We start from the raw sequence: 16,566 nt of genomic DNA, 5'->3' as shown, positions 1-16,566 counted from the left end.
TTTTCAATGTAAATTAAAATGCAGAATTCTTTTTATTAAGATGAAATAAGAAAAGTATTAAATTATTATATTTAAACCCTCTAATGGTTTTGTATGTAAAACATTTCTTTTTAATTTTCGATGGCTGCCTGTGTTAACATTTTGCAAATTCAGGCATCTACAGGGCAGATTTTTTGGCCACTCTTTCAGGGGCACTATATTAGGGGGACCAACATTGCTCCCACTGTAAGGACAGATAGTACAGAGAATGAAAGAATATCTATGCCTCGTCCGGGATTCGAACCCAGAACCTTTCTGATGAAAGGCCAGTTCCCTGACTTCCACGCAGTCCTGTAAATGCACAGTTTCAAATTGCTGCCCCACGTCTCCAACAGAAATCAGTTTTTTTTCTTCAGGTCAATGATTAAGAAAGAAGACAAAAAATATTTTTCTGTTTGACTATTTGCAAAATTTGAAGAGAATCAAATGATAAACAACAATGTTTTAAAATAAATACTTAGTGTCACAAAAATTAAAAAAGGAATGAATATAAAGTCATACCTAAAGACAGATGTTGGGTCGGTTAAAGCTGTAAATTTATCAGCGGGTACTTGAGACATTTGTATATCATGTACTGCAGCTGAACCAGGACATGCAGCCACAATTTTTGGAGGTATTATAACTTGGTTTGGTCCCACATGAACAGGTAGAAGTTTATTCCACTTTGATATCATGGGCGAATGAATAATTTGAACAAAAACTGAAGCGGCTGACGGTATAACAATGCAGTCTTCCTGAAAGATAAAGCAATATAATTCATCTAAAGATAATATTAATTCATATGTAATGAATAAAATAGACTAATATGTATCTTTAAACTTCGGAAATGTTATTTATTATTAAGTATCAGTTATAGAAATCAGCAATCCAATTCAGTAACTTAGGTGAACACCATACTGCGGAAAAAATCTTTTATTACAAATTCCCTTTCAGTAATTTGAAATTAGAAACAGTGGATTTAGGTAAATGTAGAGAAAACCATATAGTTTTGAAAGCTGAAAAAAAAAATTTCCAGCAAATTGTGGCAGGATTACACAGTGAGAAAGATATCTTCCAATTATTTGTTTGCATTTTAAAAACATTTTATCAGCATTTAAAATTTCATGGTTTACCAAGTTTATTTGAATTCGCTTTTCTCTAAGCTATAAATTTTAAATTACTAATTTATATAAGGCAGAATATGGTATATTGAGTTTCTCCCGCAGTATAGGGTCCGCTTAATAGCCTTTTACATAAGAAAAATTTAAAAATAAAATTTTTATAAAAAATAAATAAATAAAGTATTATAAATTTAAAAAAAATATTAAGTTAGTATATATTTACAAATTTAGCTAGAAACAATTTAGAAAAATAAAAATTTATCATAAAAAAACATGTTTTTTAATTCCTCTCCTGAAGACTTAATACTGTATAGAACCTGTTATCCGGAAATCAGAAATCCGGAACAAAATTCGATAAATTTTCCCGCCATTTAAAATTTTTTTTTTTTTTTTCCTCATAAGATTTTAGGATTTTTCTTTCTCTTTTGAAAGATGTTTATCTTACCATCATTTTGGAAATAATCATTAGTGTATTACTTCATCATTTTCTCTTCTTTTTAAGATTATTTCCAAATATTTATATACATATTTTTTTAGTTGGGTTTAACAATAAAAAAACAGCTTTTTGTAGCTATTCAGAAAACCGGAAAAATCAGTTATCCGGAATAGCGATGGTCCCGATCATGGCGACCGGAGTGCAGTGATGATAACATTGCTAACAACATGCCTTTGGTCTCAAAATGGCAAAGCCCTGACCTTCACAAGCTCCTTAGCTAATAACAGGTTGTTTCAGGCGTGCTTAACTTCGGGTGTGCCGAGTAAGCATAAAACTCATTATTTTAGTAATTGTCACTCGATTTTCATTCAATGATAAGAGAAAATGGGTTATACCGCAACGAATGGGTTACACTGTAACAAAACAATATTTTTTAAATCATAGAACAATAAATATACAGCACTTGCTATACAACTTTTTATATATAAAAATTTTAATGAATTATAAAAATTTTGCTTCAAAATTAAAACTATTATATATTAAAATATTCTAAGAATAGTAAAAACACATTCAATAAAGAAACAAATGTAAAATTAATAAATAAAATGGTATTATCTTAAATAATATAGAAAGCTAATGTTTTACCTCTAATAAATTTTTGGTAGCGTGATAAAATGTTTTGAGAGCACCTTCTCCAATTAGTTCTGTATCAAACACTTCTGCAACTAAAATGTTTGCTTTTTCTGCTAAATCACCATCTGTATATGAAATGAAGTATATTTTAATAAAAACATAATAATTATTTATACATTTGAACAATATAAAAATTAACATTAAACATTAATAATTAATAGGTCATTGAAGCTTCACGAAGAACAAAATTAAATCATTAATTAACATAATTTTTACACAGGTTTTTTATATAACACTGAAAAAATAAAGTCAAATTTATTTTTCTGTGCAGCTAAAAATGTTACAAGACATTTTAAATATGCTTGAAACTTAAAGGATTTTCAAGTCAAACCTCATTATGTAAATTGTAACACTTTACTCATTTTCTTATACAGTACAGAACCCGTTATCCGGAAATCAGTAAACCGGAAAACCAAAAAACCGGAATGAAATTCGATAAATTTTCCCGCTATTTAAAAATTTTTTTTTTTTTTCCCTCATAAGATTTTAGGATTTTTCTTCTTTTTTGAAAGATGTTTACCTTACCATCATTTCGGAAATAATCATTAGTGTATTACTTCATTGTTTTGTCTTCTTTTTAAGATTATTTCCAAATTTTTTTTTAGTTGGGTTTAACAATAAAAAAACAGCTTTTTGTAGCGATTTAGAAAACCGGAAAAATCAGTTATCCGGAATAGCGATGGTCCCGATCGTTCCAGATAATCAGTTCCCTACTGTACAATAATTTGGGTTCACATAAAGATATTCATTTGCTTCAGATATGAAAAATGGTTCCAAAAATGTTTGCCAGAGGCATACAATATGAGCCTTTGTTCTCTTCCAATAAACCGATAACTCTCATAAATGGGCAGTTTAAATTAACCAAGTTTTCTATTTATATCTATATTTATTTATTAAAAAAAAAAATAATACAGACATATTTCATTGCAATCCAACAGATTCTTTTTTATTTCCTTCAATGAAGCTTTCCAAATATGTTTTTATGTACTGTATGTAAAATTTGAATTCTTTACTAATACCAGCTTTAATGATTTAATATCAAAATATGCAAGAATTGTGGCTTATTTACTTTTCGTTTGGATTTTTAGATTATATAATAAAATAAGTTTAACATGAATGTTGACCAATGCATTGCGAATAAAAAAAGAAAAAAAAAAGCGGATAAAATAATGATGCAAGCAAAGACAGTTAAGGGAAGGGATATCTTCATCTGATTTTTGTCTTAATATTTCACAGGAATCAATTTGTTTTTCTGAATAGTTGATATTATTCTGAGATCTTTTATAATTTACTATAGCTCCGTCAACAAAGTTAAGTAATAAATATTTTTGCAAAAGTACAGTAGAATTCTAGAAATAAAGATCACCTTATGGGACACATTGCTCTGATATGGTATTTTCTGCGCAAAAGATGTTAATTGTATTAAATTAACAAAAACTTTCTAACAAAGTTTATGAAAAAAGTCTATTTTGTAGTTGTAAGATTAATAAAATTTATAATATTTTTTCTCACTTATAAAAAAAAACTTTTTTCCCCTTCAATTTAGTCAATTAGCCAAATATTTAACTATATAGATAAAATATGGTCTTGGTTAATTAGGATAACTGGAGTTCTACTCTACTTATCTTTTTACATGCTTAATACAAATAATGAAATAAATAAAAACCTGGTCCAACGGTTAGGTCTGTAGAATGCTTCAAAATAATTTTAATCTTATGATCCAACTTATTTGCTTTTATTACATCTTCAGCACATTTTGCAACTGGTTGAAACACCTAACATATAATTTATAATATTAGGATTAATATTTTTATATACATAGCAAATAAAAAAAGAGACAAAAAACTCAGTAGAAAATAAATTAATAAGCTAATGAATTATAATTTGATTAGAAGTTTTGAAAAATATAACTATAAATTATTACCTCACAAGCAGTAATGGTGTCAGCACCACAGCTGGCAGCCATCATGGATAACAGCCCTGTTCCAGTTCCGATATCTAAAACTTTGGCCAATCTACCTTGATCTTTCATTGATTGTACAGCTTTTTTAATTGCAGCATTATACTTCTGATTCTAAAGAAATTATGTGTTTGAAAAATTTAGGCAAATAGTTAGTTAAAAAAAAGGTAAGTTTTAATAATTTTAATTTAAATACATTTATTCAAAATGAACAAAAAAATTCTCTTAAGAAGCACTGATGTTAAATCTACTCACATTGGACAGTAACTAAAATATAGCGGTTTAGAGAATTAAATATTTTAAAATATATTTAAACAATTATACTACTGCACAATAGTAAAATCAACATTAACGACAAAATTAAAATTCAATATTGAGATTTTTATACATTGTTACAAATTATAATAATAAGTTAAAAAAATTTTTTTTTCTTCATCAAAAACCAATTTTTATTTTTATCAATTACCTGAAATTCTATTTAAGCCAGAGCTCATTCTAGGCAGGGTATACAGGGCGCAGCACCCTGCTGCCCTTTTAGTCAAATGAATCCACCCTGCTACCCCTGAAGTAAATTAGTGCCCTGATATAATAGACTCCATACCCATTTTGCCCTTTCTTTCCTCAACCCTTCCTTATTTTTCCCCCCAAACTCTACAATGGATTTCTTAAACTTATGTTATTTTCAACTCTTTTTATTTAGTTTGCCATTGCTGCACTTTTCTTTGAAAGTTTGCAGTTACCCACACTATCATTAAATCATAACTACAGACTCTTAAAAACATACATTTATTTTATTATTATATACATGTCTTTTAAATAAATTACAAAGCTAATTAACTAATTAACTCGATATATATGTTAATTTATTAATAAAAATTAGTAATATGATTGCCTTGCTACTTTTAGTAAAGTAAAAAAAAAAAAAATTTCTTTTACTAATTGACAATGTTTTTTAATAGAACGTGTAAAGCCCATAGAAAGAAATTATTGCTTTTTTAGAATAATAATCCCCTTTTTTTAAACTTTTGCACCCTGCCCTTTTTTCTGCCTAGAATGAGCTCTGTTTAAGCATTGATAATATTAGCAAGGGAAGAGAAATAGTTACGATGCTGCCTTTCCTGAAATGGTGAAGAATGCAAAAAGCATAAATGGAGGAAAAAAAACATAGGTAAAAAGGTAAATTGAAGTAAAAAGGAGGATGCAATGTAAACAGATTGAGTTAAAAAGCATAAACTAGTGCAGATACATTCCAGTTATCTAATTCAACTGGATCAGTCACCAATTCAGAAAGAGAGGCTACACAAATTTTTCTCCAGCAAAAGGAATGAATACATTCACTGCCCTTTATTTTATGGATTCAACTGTTAAAAAATAATGGAAACGACATAGCAATCTAAACAGAGACATAAAATTTGAGGATATATCACTTGTTGACACATTATGTGCATCCAAATTAGGATAATAGTCACTGTGAACAATTATTTCTTGTATCATTAAAATTTATTCAGTTTTTTACTAATTGCAATAAATCTAATATTTTTCTTTTATTTGATTGAATACTTTTTAAAGCTTTTATTTTTTACTTAATTGTACATAAATTGATAAAAACACATTAAAACATGTTTATTAACCCTTACCCTTTCTGCATCATGAAGCATATCAGCATACGATGATCTAAAAAACATTAATGGTTATTGTTAGAGATAAAAGTCAATAGAATCTTCAAAAAATAAATAAACCTAAGTAAGCAAGAGGAATTAAACATGTTACTATATTTTATTATTACTATATTAAATCGCCTTTTATGTTTCAGATTAAACATTAATTTACTTTTTATTACATATATAAAATAATTATCACTATATGCTAAAAAAATATGCTGGAAGTTCTATGGTCTAAAGATGACATTTCAATAGCAGAAAAAAGACAATAAGTATTTTAATAATTATTTAAGCTCTCATTCCTTTATATTAAACACATAAAATAAAAGATTGAAATCTAAATTGCTCAGAATTGGTTAAGTTGAGCACTTTACTGTAGAACAGTTTAACAATGACCACAAGCCCTCAGTCTCTTTGCATTCTGTTCAAAGTGGCCACCCACCCGCTTACTGACAGCAGCCAGGGATACTTGACTTTGGTATTCTACTGGCAACCATTTCTTTTTAAAGTCCATTGCAGGACCTGTTAATAAATAAATCCAATTCTATGATTTAGATTTAACAAAATTTTGTTGAGGCTTTTTTAACTAGTCTACTTCAAAATTTTACGAGAAGATAAAAGCTCTCTCTCAAAAGAAAAAACTATTTTCTTTAAATCAAAACTATAATCTTTACTTTGTTATTGTAGTAAATTAATGCAAATTAAATTATAAGGATTATTAATATATATTGATACTCGGCATAAATTTGCTTATTTATGTACAAAGGGGTCTGTCTTTTCTGAGAGGTAATTATTTTGTGAAAATTTTGACATAATTTTTGAAAATAAAAAATTTATATTAAAAAATCAACACAAAAATGTGGTAAAAATATGGATTTATTGTTTCTTAAGGGACACAAAAATAAAATTTTAAGAAAAAGTATATTCTACCGCTTTTCCTAAAGTTGAGTTTGTGAAGGTACCCCTAAATGGTAGTAAATTTGGTCTGGACAGACACCTGGTACCTGTATATTTATGTATAAATTTCAATTAATTTTTTAAATATACTATAAGAAAATCTGTCAATAGATAGCAATTATTGTTTAAAAAAATCTGATTATAGATAATAACTATTATGTTAACTGACACCCTTCAAATCATCAGAAATTAGATACAAAATAAATTCATTTGTAGATAGCAACTATGTTTAATAACACACTACAATCAATTGAAAAGAAAATTAGTGTTTAGAGATGGCGATTATTATGTTCAATACACACTACATTCAACAGAACACTATGTAAAATGCTTTTGTTTCACATTTGAAAATATATATATATATATATATGTATTTTCAGACTATTTACTAATAATAATAAATTTGTTCTGTGATGCACAAAATGTTTTGGTTAGCTTTCTCCACTTGAATTTACTTTCTCCTTTTTTATCTTTTCGTATTCAAATAGGCTAGTAATTTCTTTGTTTTCCGAATAGATTGCTGGACTTTTTAAATAGTATTTTGATATTTGCTAACTGAATAGTATTTTGTATTTGATGTATACTCCACTCTAGATTTGATTCTTTTTGGGACATAGGAAACAACCGAATTAACAAATAGGTGAACAATTGGTAATATTTTTTATTTTATTTCCAGTGCCCACCATATTTCGTCAATTCAGGCATTTTACAGGACAGATTTGTTGGCCACTTTTTCAGAGGCACTATATTAGGGGGGCCAACGTTGCTCCCACAGTAAGGCCAGATAAAATGAGAGAACATTCGTGAATTACCCGGGATTACAATTGGTAATATAGAACTATAATAAAATTGTAAAATAGCAATGAATAGCACAAGTTTAAAATGATTAATTTTTGCAGATATAAAAACTTTTTTTAACGCATGTTTTATATTGTAATTTTAAAATTATGAACAAAAATATAATATCGAAATAACCTAGCGACTTCTTGGAAATAATCATAGTATTCATCTTTTTCAACCCATTCCTTTTTACCACTAATAGGATTTATGCTCATCGTAAAAATACTCATGTTTCTGCAAAATTTTCTCAGATAATAAATCAAAATTAAGATTAATATAATGCATGAAACCACGTGTTTAAGAAAGTCGCTCAAACAACTTCGGAATTTTCATTTCCATCAATCAATGTAAATATAAACACTGCTCAGTATTGATAGATTGATTGGTTGCCTTAATGCCGTTGCCAGTTTTTCAAACAGTATAAAGCACCGTTCTCACTGCATGCACCATCAATCGTCGTCTCTGGAATTCTTTATGGAAGGAAAAGTGTACTTTCTTCACTGTGACCTTATCCGCATAAACTGAATTCTGCTGGACGGACTTCTTGTTTATCTTTTTGTTTGAGCGCTAACAGGTTAGTGAATTGCCTATAATTTCAATTCACTTTTCTTTTGACTTTGTAATTTATGAAATTATACCTTTTTATGTGGTTTTTATTGTAGTTGTTGTATTTTTTTAAGATGTTATATTTTTTAATGAAATGAGTTGTTGTAAGTGTTCATAAACACGGTAGACTAGTTTGGTAAAACAATATGAGTTTATCTAAAGTAGCCCAAAAATGCCGTTTTTGCGGTATAGGAAGTGGTATATATACTTGCCCACGATGCAGTTGCAAATATTGTTCATCATACTGTTATAAAAATCGTGAACATGACGGGTGCGTTGAATTGTTCTTCCAAGAATGGGTCGAACAAACTCTCAGAGACGAACGTGTTCGTCAAGAAGAGGAAGAGAATATGAGACGAATTATCCAAAATTTCGAAAAAGATGAATTAAATCCGGATTTACGCAATGAATCTGTTGCTTCTCCTATTGAAGAGCGGTTTGCGGACTTGAATTTAAACTCAATTAATGAGCATGATATTTGGGAGAAGCTCAATGCAGACGAAAAGTCTGAGTTTGAATCATTTATCAAAGATAAAAACAAACTTGAATCAATTGTTTCACTGAAGCAACCTTGGTGGACATCTCAAATTTTGAACCTGGTTTCTGATTTTGAATCGGATTCAAGTGAAACTAATGATGACGTTGCAGAAAGGCCTCCATTCCCTTTAAATTTTAAAAAGCTTTCAGAAATGACATCTGCTAAGCCCTCAGAATGCATACCTTTAAATTTGATTAACATTCTTTATGCATATGCATTCTTATGCCGTTTTTTCAATTGTGAATTGAGAGACTTCCTGGCAGAAGTAGTCGATCTCTTATTTGTTTTAAGCCCTGTTTTATCTGAAGGAAAGAATTACTCAACTTTAGATGAATCGGTGCAGGATTCTATAAGACTAATTATGGATCAACAATTAGATGTTCCCATCTCTTTTGTGAAAAGTATTGTGAATGATGTTAGCAATATCATGCTTGGTCCAAGTAATGCCAGATCATCGACTTTTGTTTTATGTGCACTGCATGATATTAAATTAATTTTTAATGACTATAAAAGCTTGTGTCAGAGTAAAAAAGACCAGGATAAAGCAATGAGAAAAAAACTAACATTGTTAATAAAAAAGATAGAATATTTCATTGCATGGAGTTCAGAATTTGAAACAGCCTTCTCTGGTATTTCATCTGATTTGTTATTGTTGATGTTGCCAGATCTTATGCCTGAAAGTACTAGCTCTATAAGTGAAGAAAAGGTTTTAAAAGTAGACATAGGCAAACCTCTTATTGAGGAAGTGAACTAATCATAATTTCAAACCAATGATTTGTTTATTACATTGGTTTAGGTTATGTAAATAAAACTAAATAACTTGTTCATCCAATTTTTCTGTGTTAAAAGTTGAGAAAGAAGAATTGACTTGCTTTATTGTAATATGATTCATTTTGGTGTTAATTTGAAGGAACATTAATTGTAATAAAATTATTTTTTTTTTGTCTATTCAAATGCAGAAATTATTATAAATTTCTTTCCTTTGTATGTTTGTTGCTTAGTATTTATAGTGCCATTGAAGAGGCATAAATTTTTATCCATTAATTTCACAAATTTCCTCACTAAAATTGTTGATAAAGCTTAATATTGACTTCATATAATGTGCGATTTTATGTTTAATTTTATTTTGCTTGTAAGTGTAGTATAATATGAAACAACACTTCGAATATCAAAACTTATTGAAAATTTAAATTTACACATTCTAAAAATTTATCTTACATGCTCTCGTTTTAAAATGTACTGTACCTTGAAAATACCACAAATTGCAGTTTTAAAATATAATATAATATTTATTTATACATCATTCATGAACTTTAAATTACTAAGAAATTTTAAATTAATTCATTGAGATATGTGAACAGAAATATGATTTCATTCTTATAATACTGAGATATCTCTTAATTATATTTCACTAAATTTATAAACCATTTTCATAAAGAAAACAAAACTGTTAATTGTTATGGTGAAAATTTTCTTCTTCTAAGCACATGAGACATTTTTTGCTGATTTGATTTTTAGACTAATAAATTGTTTATTTGTAGTTTTGATTTTTGAACTTTACTGTTGAAAAGCTTAATATGTTCTTTTTTTCTTTTCTTTAACATATTTATTAATATCTTTGAAATATGGATGCATTTTGACTAATTTTATCAATTGCAGCAATTTTTTCTCATTGGTATTAGTTTACATTCAGTTTAAAATAGCATGATAAATGTCTTATATATGTGTAGTATTATTTTTTAATATTTTATATGTATTTTGTATATAATTCAAAAATCTGATCAGTGCTCATGAAGAAATAATTCATACCTAAAACAAATCAACTCAACTTAGCTAAATAAAATTGTTTTTAAATTTTTGTTCCTCTCAATTTTTCTTTGAGTTTATTGAAAATTTAAGATGTAAATGTTACAGTTGTTTAAAAATAAAATGAATTTAATTAGTTTACTGTTTCATTTTTCTAAAATGTTTTTTAAATATCTTGAAGTAAACTAAATTTATTTTTGCTAGAAATTCGGTCAGCAGGGCTGGGTTTTACATGATGCATCAAAAACCTGTCAAAAAGTGTCATAAACTGTCGAAGTCCAACAAAAATCTGGGGCAATTTTTTGTTTTTTCTTTGGAGACATTTTATTAGAATCAAGTAACACACAATGAATCCTCCAGGAAAGACCACCTCTATGTAGCTATCACCTCTATTTACAACCACTTTTAATGTTTGTGCGATAACTTTTAATGTGATCTAATTTTAATTATGTTAATAAATAATTGGTTCACTGCATTGTGAACTAATTATAAAAATATAAATGTTTGCTTAAATGAGTTAATTTTTTCAATCTTCAATTCAAGGGTTTATTTAAATTACTATTAATATTTTGTACAGTTATTAGTACCTATAAATTTACTAGTTGCATGTTATCATAGGTTTAGTGCATTTTCTTTCTAGACAATGCAGCTCAGCATCAATAGAAAGAATAGTTTGGAATTTCGATCTTATTCATGCAATACTGAAAAATGCACTTGAAAGATGTAAAAAACTTTTATTTTTTTGTAATTGCATGCTTCAAGTTAAAATGGGATTTAATGAAAATTGATTTTACATCTAATAAAATGTTGTTTTTTTTTATTTACTGATTGTTTTCATTTTTTTATTTCGAATAATTTAACAGGTTGGATAAATTTCAATTTTACACATTTTCATTTATATTGATGTAATATTTTCTACATCAAAAGTTGGGTTTTTGACAGTAATTGTCAAAACAAAAAGAGAGTTTATCAAAATAATTCAAGAACATAATTGATTGATCACTTGTAATTTTATAAGTTTATTTACAGGGTCCAGGCCGAATTTACTACCGTTTAGCGGTACCTTCACAAATTCAACTTTAGGGAAAACGGTAGTTTCACAAATTCAATCTTAGGAAAAACGGTAGTTTCACAAAATATTTTTTCTTAAAGTTTCAATTTTGTATCCCTTAAGAAACGATAAATCCATATTTTTGTGTTGATTTTTAAATATAAATTTTTCACAAATTATGTCTAAATTTTCACAAAATAGGTACCTCTCAGAAAAACCTAGACAGACCCCTGATTTATAAATACTTCCTGTTTATAATAGCCAATAATTATCCTTACGCTAAAATTTTGGGTTTTTGACATGACATATAAAACCATGGTTAAAACCAGAAAAAATCATCAATTGTCAATAACTTTTCAATCCTGGTCTTCAGACTAGAAGCACATGGAGCCAAGATTTTAATTTTAAGACTAATACTAATTAATAAAATTGCCAATGTTCCTACATCTTTAAAAATTGAAGATCATGTTATGTTACTAGATTTTTTTTTAGATCATGGTTTTAAGTTTATGTATGCATTATACTTTGTACTTACCCTAAAAACTAAATGTGGTATAAAATTTTATTTGTGGATAGGTAGAGAGTTTGATTGGTTGTTAGACTAAGACAAGAGGAAAAAGATTTCTCATATAGTTGATTCTAAGAAATTTCCACAGAAAATTTAATTTAGTTTAAGAGCAAGAAATTAGATACATCTCCCACTAAATTGGTACCTACTATAAATCTTTTATCTATCTAACAATCAGAGCATTGTCTGGAAATTAATGTAAAAGGTAGGTATGCGTATTGGTATTGATGTAAAGTGAAGCCTAAATTATGACATCAAAGAAAAAAAACTTTTTCTGAGATTATTTAGTAACTGTGAGGTCGAACATGATACAAATTACTTAAAAATTCAATGTTATTATTCTGATGTAAGTAATGTAGTAAATTTTTTTGAAACAAATAGTGGCATTTTTAACACGAATGCATTCAAAGTCACACTTTATCATTTATTTAATCTAGAACTATAAATACTTTTTGATTATATGAAACGTAAAAAAAAAAAAATCTTATACACATGGATGTTAAATTTTAAGTTCATTTTAAATAAATGGGCTGAATTATTTAGCTTGGCTGCAAAAAATGCTGATTAAAGATATCATTTAAAATTGAAGGGCTTGACGCAATTTTAGTAAAGTCACAGTTTTTTACATTTTTATATCTAACTGCTCCATAGTATTGTTCTCAGATAGGTATCTTGCAGGTTTCCTGAATTTCTTCTAGATAACAGCACAATACCAGATCATCTTATTTTACGAATGGAAACTAAGAACGCTGTCCTGAACAATTTAAAAGACTAGGATAATTATGTTTCCCAAGCTCCAGAATTTGAGAACGATTATTCCATCAATGCAAAATAGGATTTTATCTCATGTTTAATATTGTCAACAAACTGAATGGTTGAACATTTTAATTAATACAGCTTATGTACAGTGTATGTCTTGTAAAGAATTATAGACGTAGCTCCAAAATGTTAGTATCTCCTTCAAATGGGAAATGCTCATGGTTCATTTTCTATAAGAGGGTGCAATGCTGAATCGGTTAATTATTTAAAAAGTATCTTAAGTAGTTGAAGGAGAGGAACTGTGTGCATTGTTTTATTGTTCCCATTAATTAAAATTCTTTTCTTCCAATCTAAATTGAGTAGTTAGTTTTCATAAATTAAAATTCTATTCTTCCAATCTAAATTGAGTTAGTTGTTTTATTGTTTCCATAAATTAAAATTCTATTCTCCCAATCTAAATTGTGTAAGTTCAGGCAATATTCTTTTTTTAAATCATTGTCATTCAATCCTGTACATGAATCCCAGATCATTTGCTAATAGTTCATTAATGTAGCTCTAATTTGACATTAATAATCAAACAAAATAAACTATACTTAGTACTCATTACATGTCTCAAAATTCATTTAGCTGTAATTTGAAAAGTACTTTAAAAATCCAGAATGTAAGCTTTAATATTAAATAAATTCTCAGATATTGTATATATTTTATGCCTTATAATTGCACAGTGAACTTATATGAATTTTTTATTATTATTAATTATTGGCTTAAAAGTTAGAAATCTGTCTTAGTAAATTGAAAGAAAATTTCTTGCTATTATAATTCAGTTTAGCTCTCGGGTATAAATGGTTTTAGTGACTTGACATATGCAGAGACGCAGAAGATGAGTAATTGGTATAGTTGAATGTTATGGTGGTTTTGATAAATTCATCTAAAATAAAAACTGAGTAAGATTCAAGAACAGATGGAGAAAATAAACAAAAAGGTCAAAAGATCTGAGTTGAACGACACTTAGAACTTTTAAGGGAACATTTCGAATAAAACCGAATGAATATTTCGATATGAATATTGAATATTTCGAAAAATATATGAATATTTCGAAAAAAACCGAATTAGTTTTTTTATTCTTAAAGGCAGAAAATTAGTAATTGGTATAGTGGAATGTAGTACTACATGGTGGATTTGTTTTGATATACTCATCCAAGATAAAAACTGTGTAAGATGTAAAAACAGATGGAGGAAATAAACAAAAAGGTGACAAGATCTGAGTTTGGGACCTTAATTTACCCAAGTGAAATTCAACGACACTTTGAACTTTAAAAGGGCACTAATATGATTATTTCGGAAAAACCGGATTAGTTTTTACTGAACTAATTTTTTAAAGAAAACAAAAATCGTCATTGTGAAATGATGTATACAATTTAAGCATATAAAATTCCTTCAATTTTTATGAGGTTTTAAAGTATCAATTAATGGGGGATCCTGTATCATACAGTTATGTTAATCTAAAGGATTTATCTTTTTTTATTAAAAATTTGACTGATACTATTTATTTTATCAATGTCATATCACCTAATTTACCTAAAATATAGCTTTTGTCTGAATATATGTTCCATCAGTTATTCAAATTCGAACCCAATTCACCTTATTAAGACTTCAAGAAAATAGTCATACGTTTTTATTTTTGATAAATTTTTTAAATATTTAGTTTTAGTAAAGATAAATACATACCATTAATTTTCATTTAATATACATTAATTTATTTCAATAATACAATAAGCACTAAAAATAAAGGTTTTTCAATTAAATGATTGTTTTGTTACTTAAATTTAGAAATTTACTTAGTATACATTTGATTGAATTAACTCTTCATAAAGAGTTGAAAGACACATTTTTATCTTTGTTACATGCATACAGTTGGGGTAACATATACTTGTTAAGGCTTATATTCCTTATACTTGAAACTGAGTTCATGTAAGTTCTGAGATAAAAGAAAAATGGTAAAAATAAAACCTATGTAATTCTTGCAAAATAATGAGCATTTTTGAGATTTTAATATTATGCATTTATTTTTCAGGAATGGATGAATAAGGATTTTTATAGATCGTTTTTAGAAGAAGATAGTTTAGCAGTAGTTAATTTATTATCCCCATCATGGTATCCTTAATTGCATGCTTTTTAAACAGCATTGGCAAATTGATTCCAAAACCTCACTCTTACCATACTCATGCCTTTGGTTTACCTTTACCTCAAGCGTTTCACAGATCTGTAGACCCTGCCTGGCTTGAAGAATTTGAGGAGATACTAGTCATTGGAGATGTGCATGGATGCTATGACGAACTTAAATTACTGTTAAAAAAAGCTAATGCTGAAGAAGATTCTGTCCTGAAGATCTTTGTTGGAGATCTGGTGAATAAAGGACCCAAAAGTAAAGAAGTTCTGAATTTATTGATGAATTCTACATCTATGGTTTCAGTTAGGGGCAATCACGACGAAGTTGTCCTACGAGAATATTTTGAGTCAAAAAACCCTAATTACAAACTGAGTCCAGAAAACGCCTGGATCAATGATTTAAGAATGGATGAGGTTCGATATCTAGTGGAACTACCTTATACTATTTCTCTACCATCGTTGAATACCATTATAGTCCATGCGGGACTTTTACCTGGAATGCCATTGGAGAGTAATGATATCATGGATATGGTTGTAATGAGGAATATAATTGTATCAGATTATTTCTGGGATGGTGGTCTTTTGGCGACCAAAAATCCAAAGGAAGGAGAACCGTGGGCATCACTTTGGAGAGGTCCACAACATGTATATTTTGGACATGATGCCAAGCGAATGTTGCAGTGCTATTCACATGCTACAGGTCTGGATACCGGCTGTGTGTATGGAAACTGGTTAACAGGAGTTTTTATTAAAGGTAAAAGAAAAGGAGAATTTGTGAAGCAAGATGCGTTGAAAACACACAAAAAAACGAAGTCTAAAGACTAATCATACTGTGTAAATAACAGATTTATGATGTTATGTATAATTATTAATAAAGTTGCATAAACATTATCAGACGTTTTTTTTGCATTCATATAATAATTAAAAAATAATAAATATTCATATTAATATTTTGCTTAAAATTGGATTTTTTAAATTTTTTATTGATTAAATATACTATTAATTGAAAATCTCCCTCTCAAGAATTTTTTCAGGGTGCATAGCCAAATCTTTCAACAAAAAATAAGCACTTAAAAAGATATTTTTAAGCACTATATACATTAATAAAATGCAAAATAATTTTCAGAGACTATACATGATCATGATAAAATAACTAGTTTCAGAAAAACTCTTTTTTTTTTTAAAAATTATATTAGCCATTATAAAATGATCAAGATATTTTCCGGTTGGACACCAGAGGGTGGAAAATGAAGCCTGAAATTGAGAATATCTTGCAAAATGCAGCAGAGGCGCACATGAGAGTGCAATAATCTCACCGAACCCAGTTCAGCAGATGCACACACGTACTTGTAGGTATTTCATCAAATATGTAGAATCTTTCCT

At 28.1% G+C, this 16,566-nt stretch overlaps 3 protein-coding genes across 3 annotated transcripts in view; 2 read left to right on the top strand and 1 right to left on the bottom strand.

Moving 5' to 3' along the window:
* The window catches only part of LOC107444093 (protein arginine N-methyltransferase 7), a 29,011-nt gene extending 20,946 nt beyond the window's left edge, over positions 1 to 8,065 (bottom strand). Inside the window, exons 1-6 of the mRNA XM_016058174.4 lie at positions 7,822 to 8,065; positions 5,866 to 5,902; positions 4,193 to 4,342; positions 3,935 to 4,043; positions 2,221 to 2,333; positions 541 to 773 (exon numbers count right to left, since the gene is read on the bottom strand). Of these exons, the coding sequence (XP_015913660.1) occupies positions 541 to 773; positions 2,221 to 2,333; positions 3,935 to 4,043; positions 4,193 to 4,342; positions 5,866 to 5,902; positions 7,822 to 7,916 (737 nt within the window). The 5' untranslated portion in view covers positions 7,917 to 8,065. The remainder of the gene's footprint in view (positions 1 to 540; positions 774 to 2,220; positions 2,334 to 3,934; positions 4,044 to 4,192; positions 4,343 to 5,865; positions 5,903 to 7,821) is intronic.
* Positions 8,066 to 8,147: 82 nt separating this feature from the next.
* On the top strand, positions 8,148 to 16,074 carry LOC107444089 (uncharacterized). Its single transcript, XM_016058170.3, has 2 exons — positions 8,148 to 8,260; positions 15,089 to 16,074. Exon 2 carries the CDS (start codon positions 15,166 to 15,168, stop codon positions 16,006 to 16,008), a length of 843 nt encoding a protein of 280 aa, XP_015913656.1. The 5' UTR covers positions 8,148 to 8,260; positions 15,089 to 15,165; the 3' UTR covers positions 16,009 to 16,074.
* Positions 8,284 to 10,773, top strand: LOC107444088 (zinc finger HIT domain-containing protein 2). The gene has a single exon (XM_016058169.4). It carries the CDS (start codon positions 8,439 to 8,441, stop codon positions 9,582 to 9,584), a length of 1,146 nt encoding a protein of 381 aa, XP_015913655.1. The 5' UTR covers positions 8,284 to 8,438; the 3' UTR covers positions 9,585 to 10,773.
* Positions 16,075 to 16,566: the final 492 nt, after the last annotated feature.

The sequence above is a fragment of the Parasteatoda tepidariorum genome, chromosome 4, assembly GCF_982258835.1.
Source record: "Parasteatoda tepidariorum strain Cologne lab strain chromosome 4, Ptep-v5.0, whole genome shotgun sequence".
Classification (NCBI taxonomy): domain Eukaryota; kingdom Metazoa; phylum Arthropoda; class Arachnida; order Araneae; family Theridiidae; genus Parasteatoda; species Parasteatoda tepidariorum.
The sequence above is the reverse complement of the archived record's forward strand: the minus strand, read 5'-3'. Positions and strand labels throughout refer to the sequence as shown.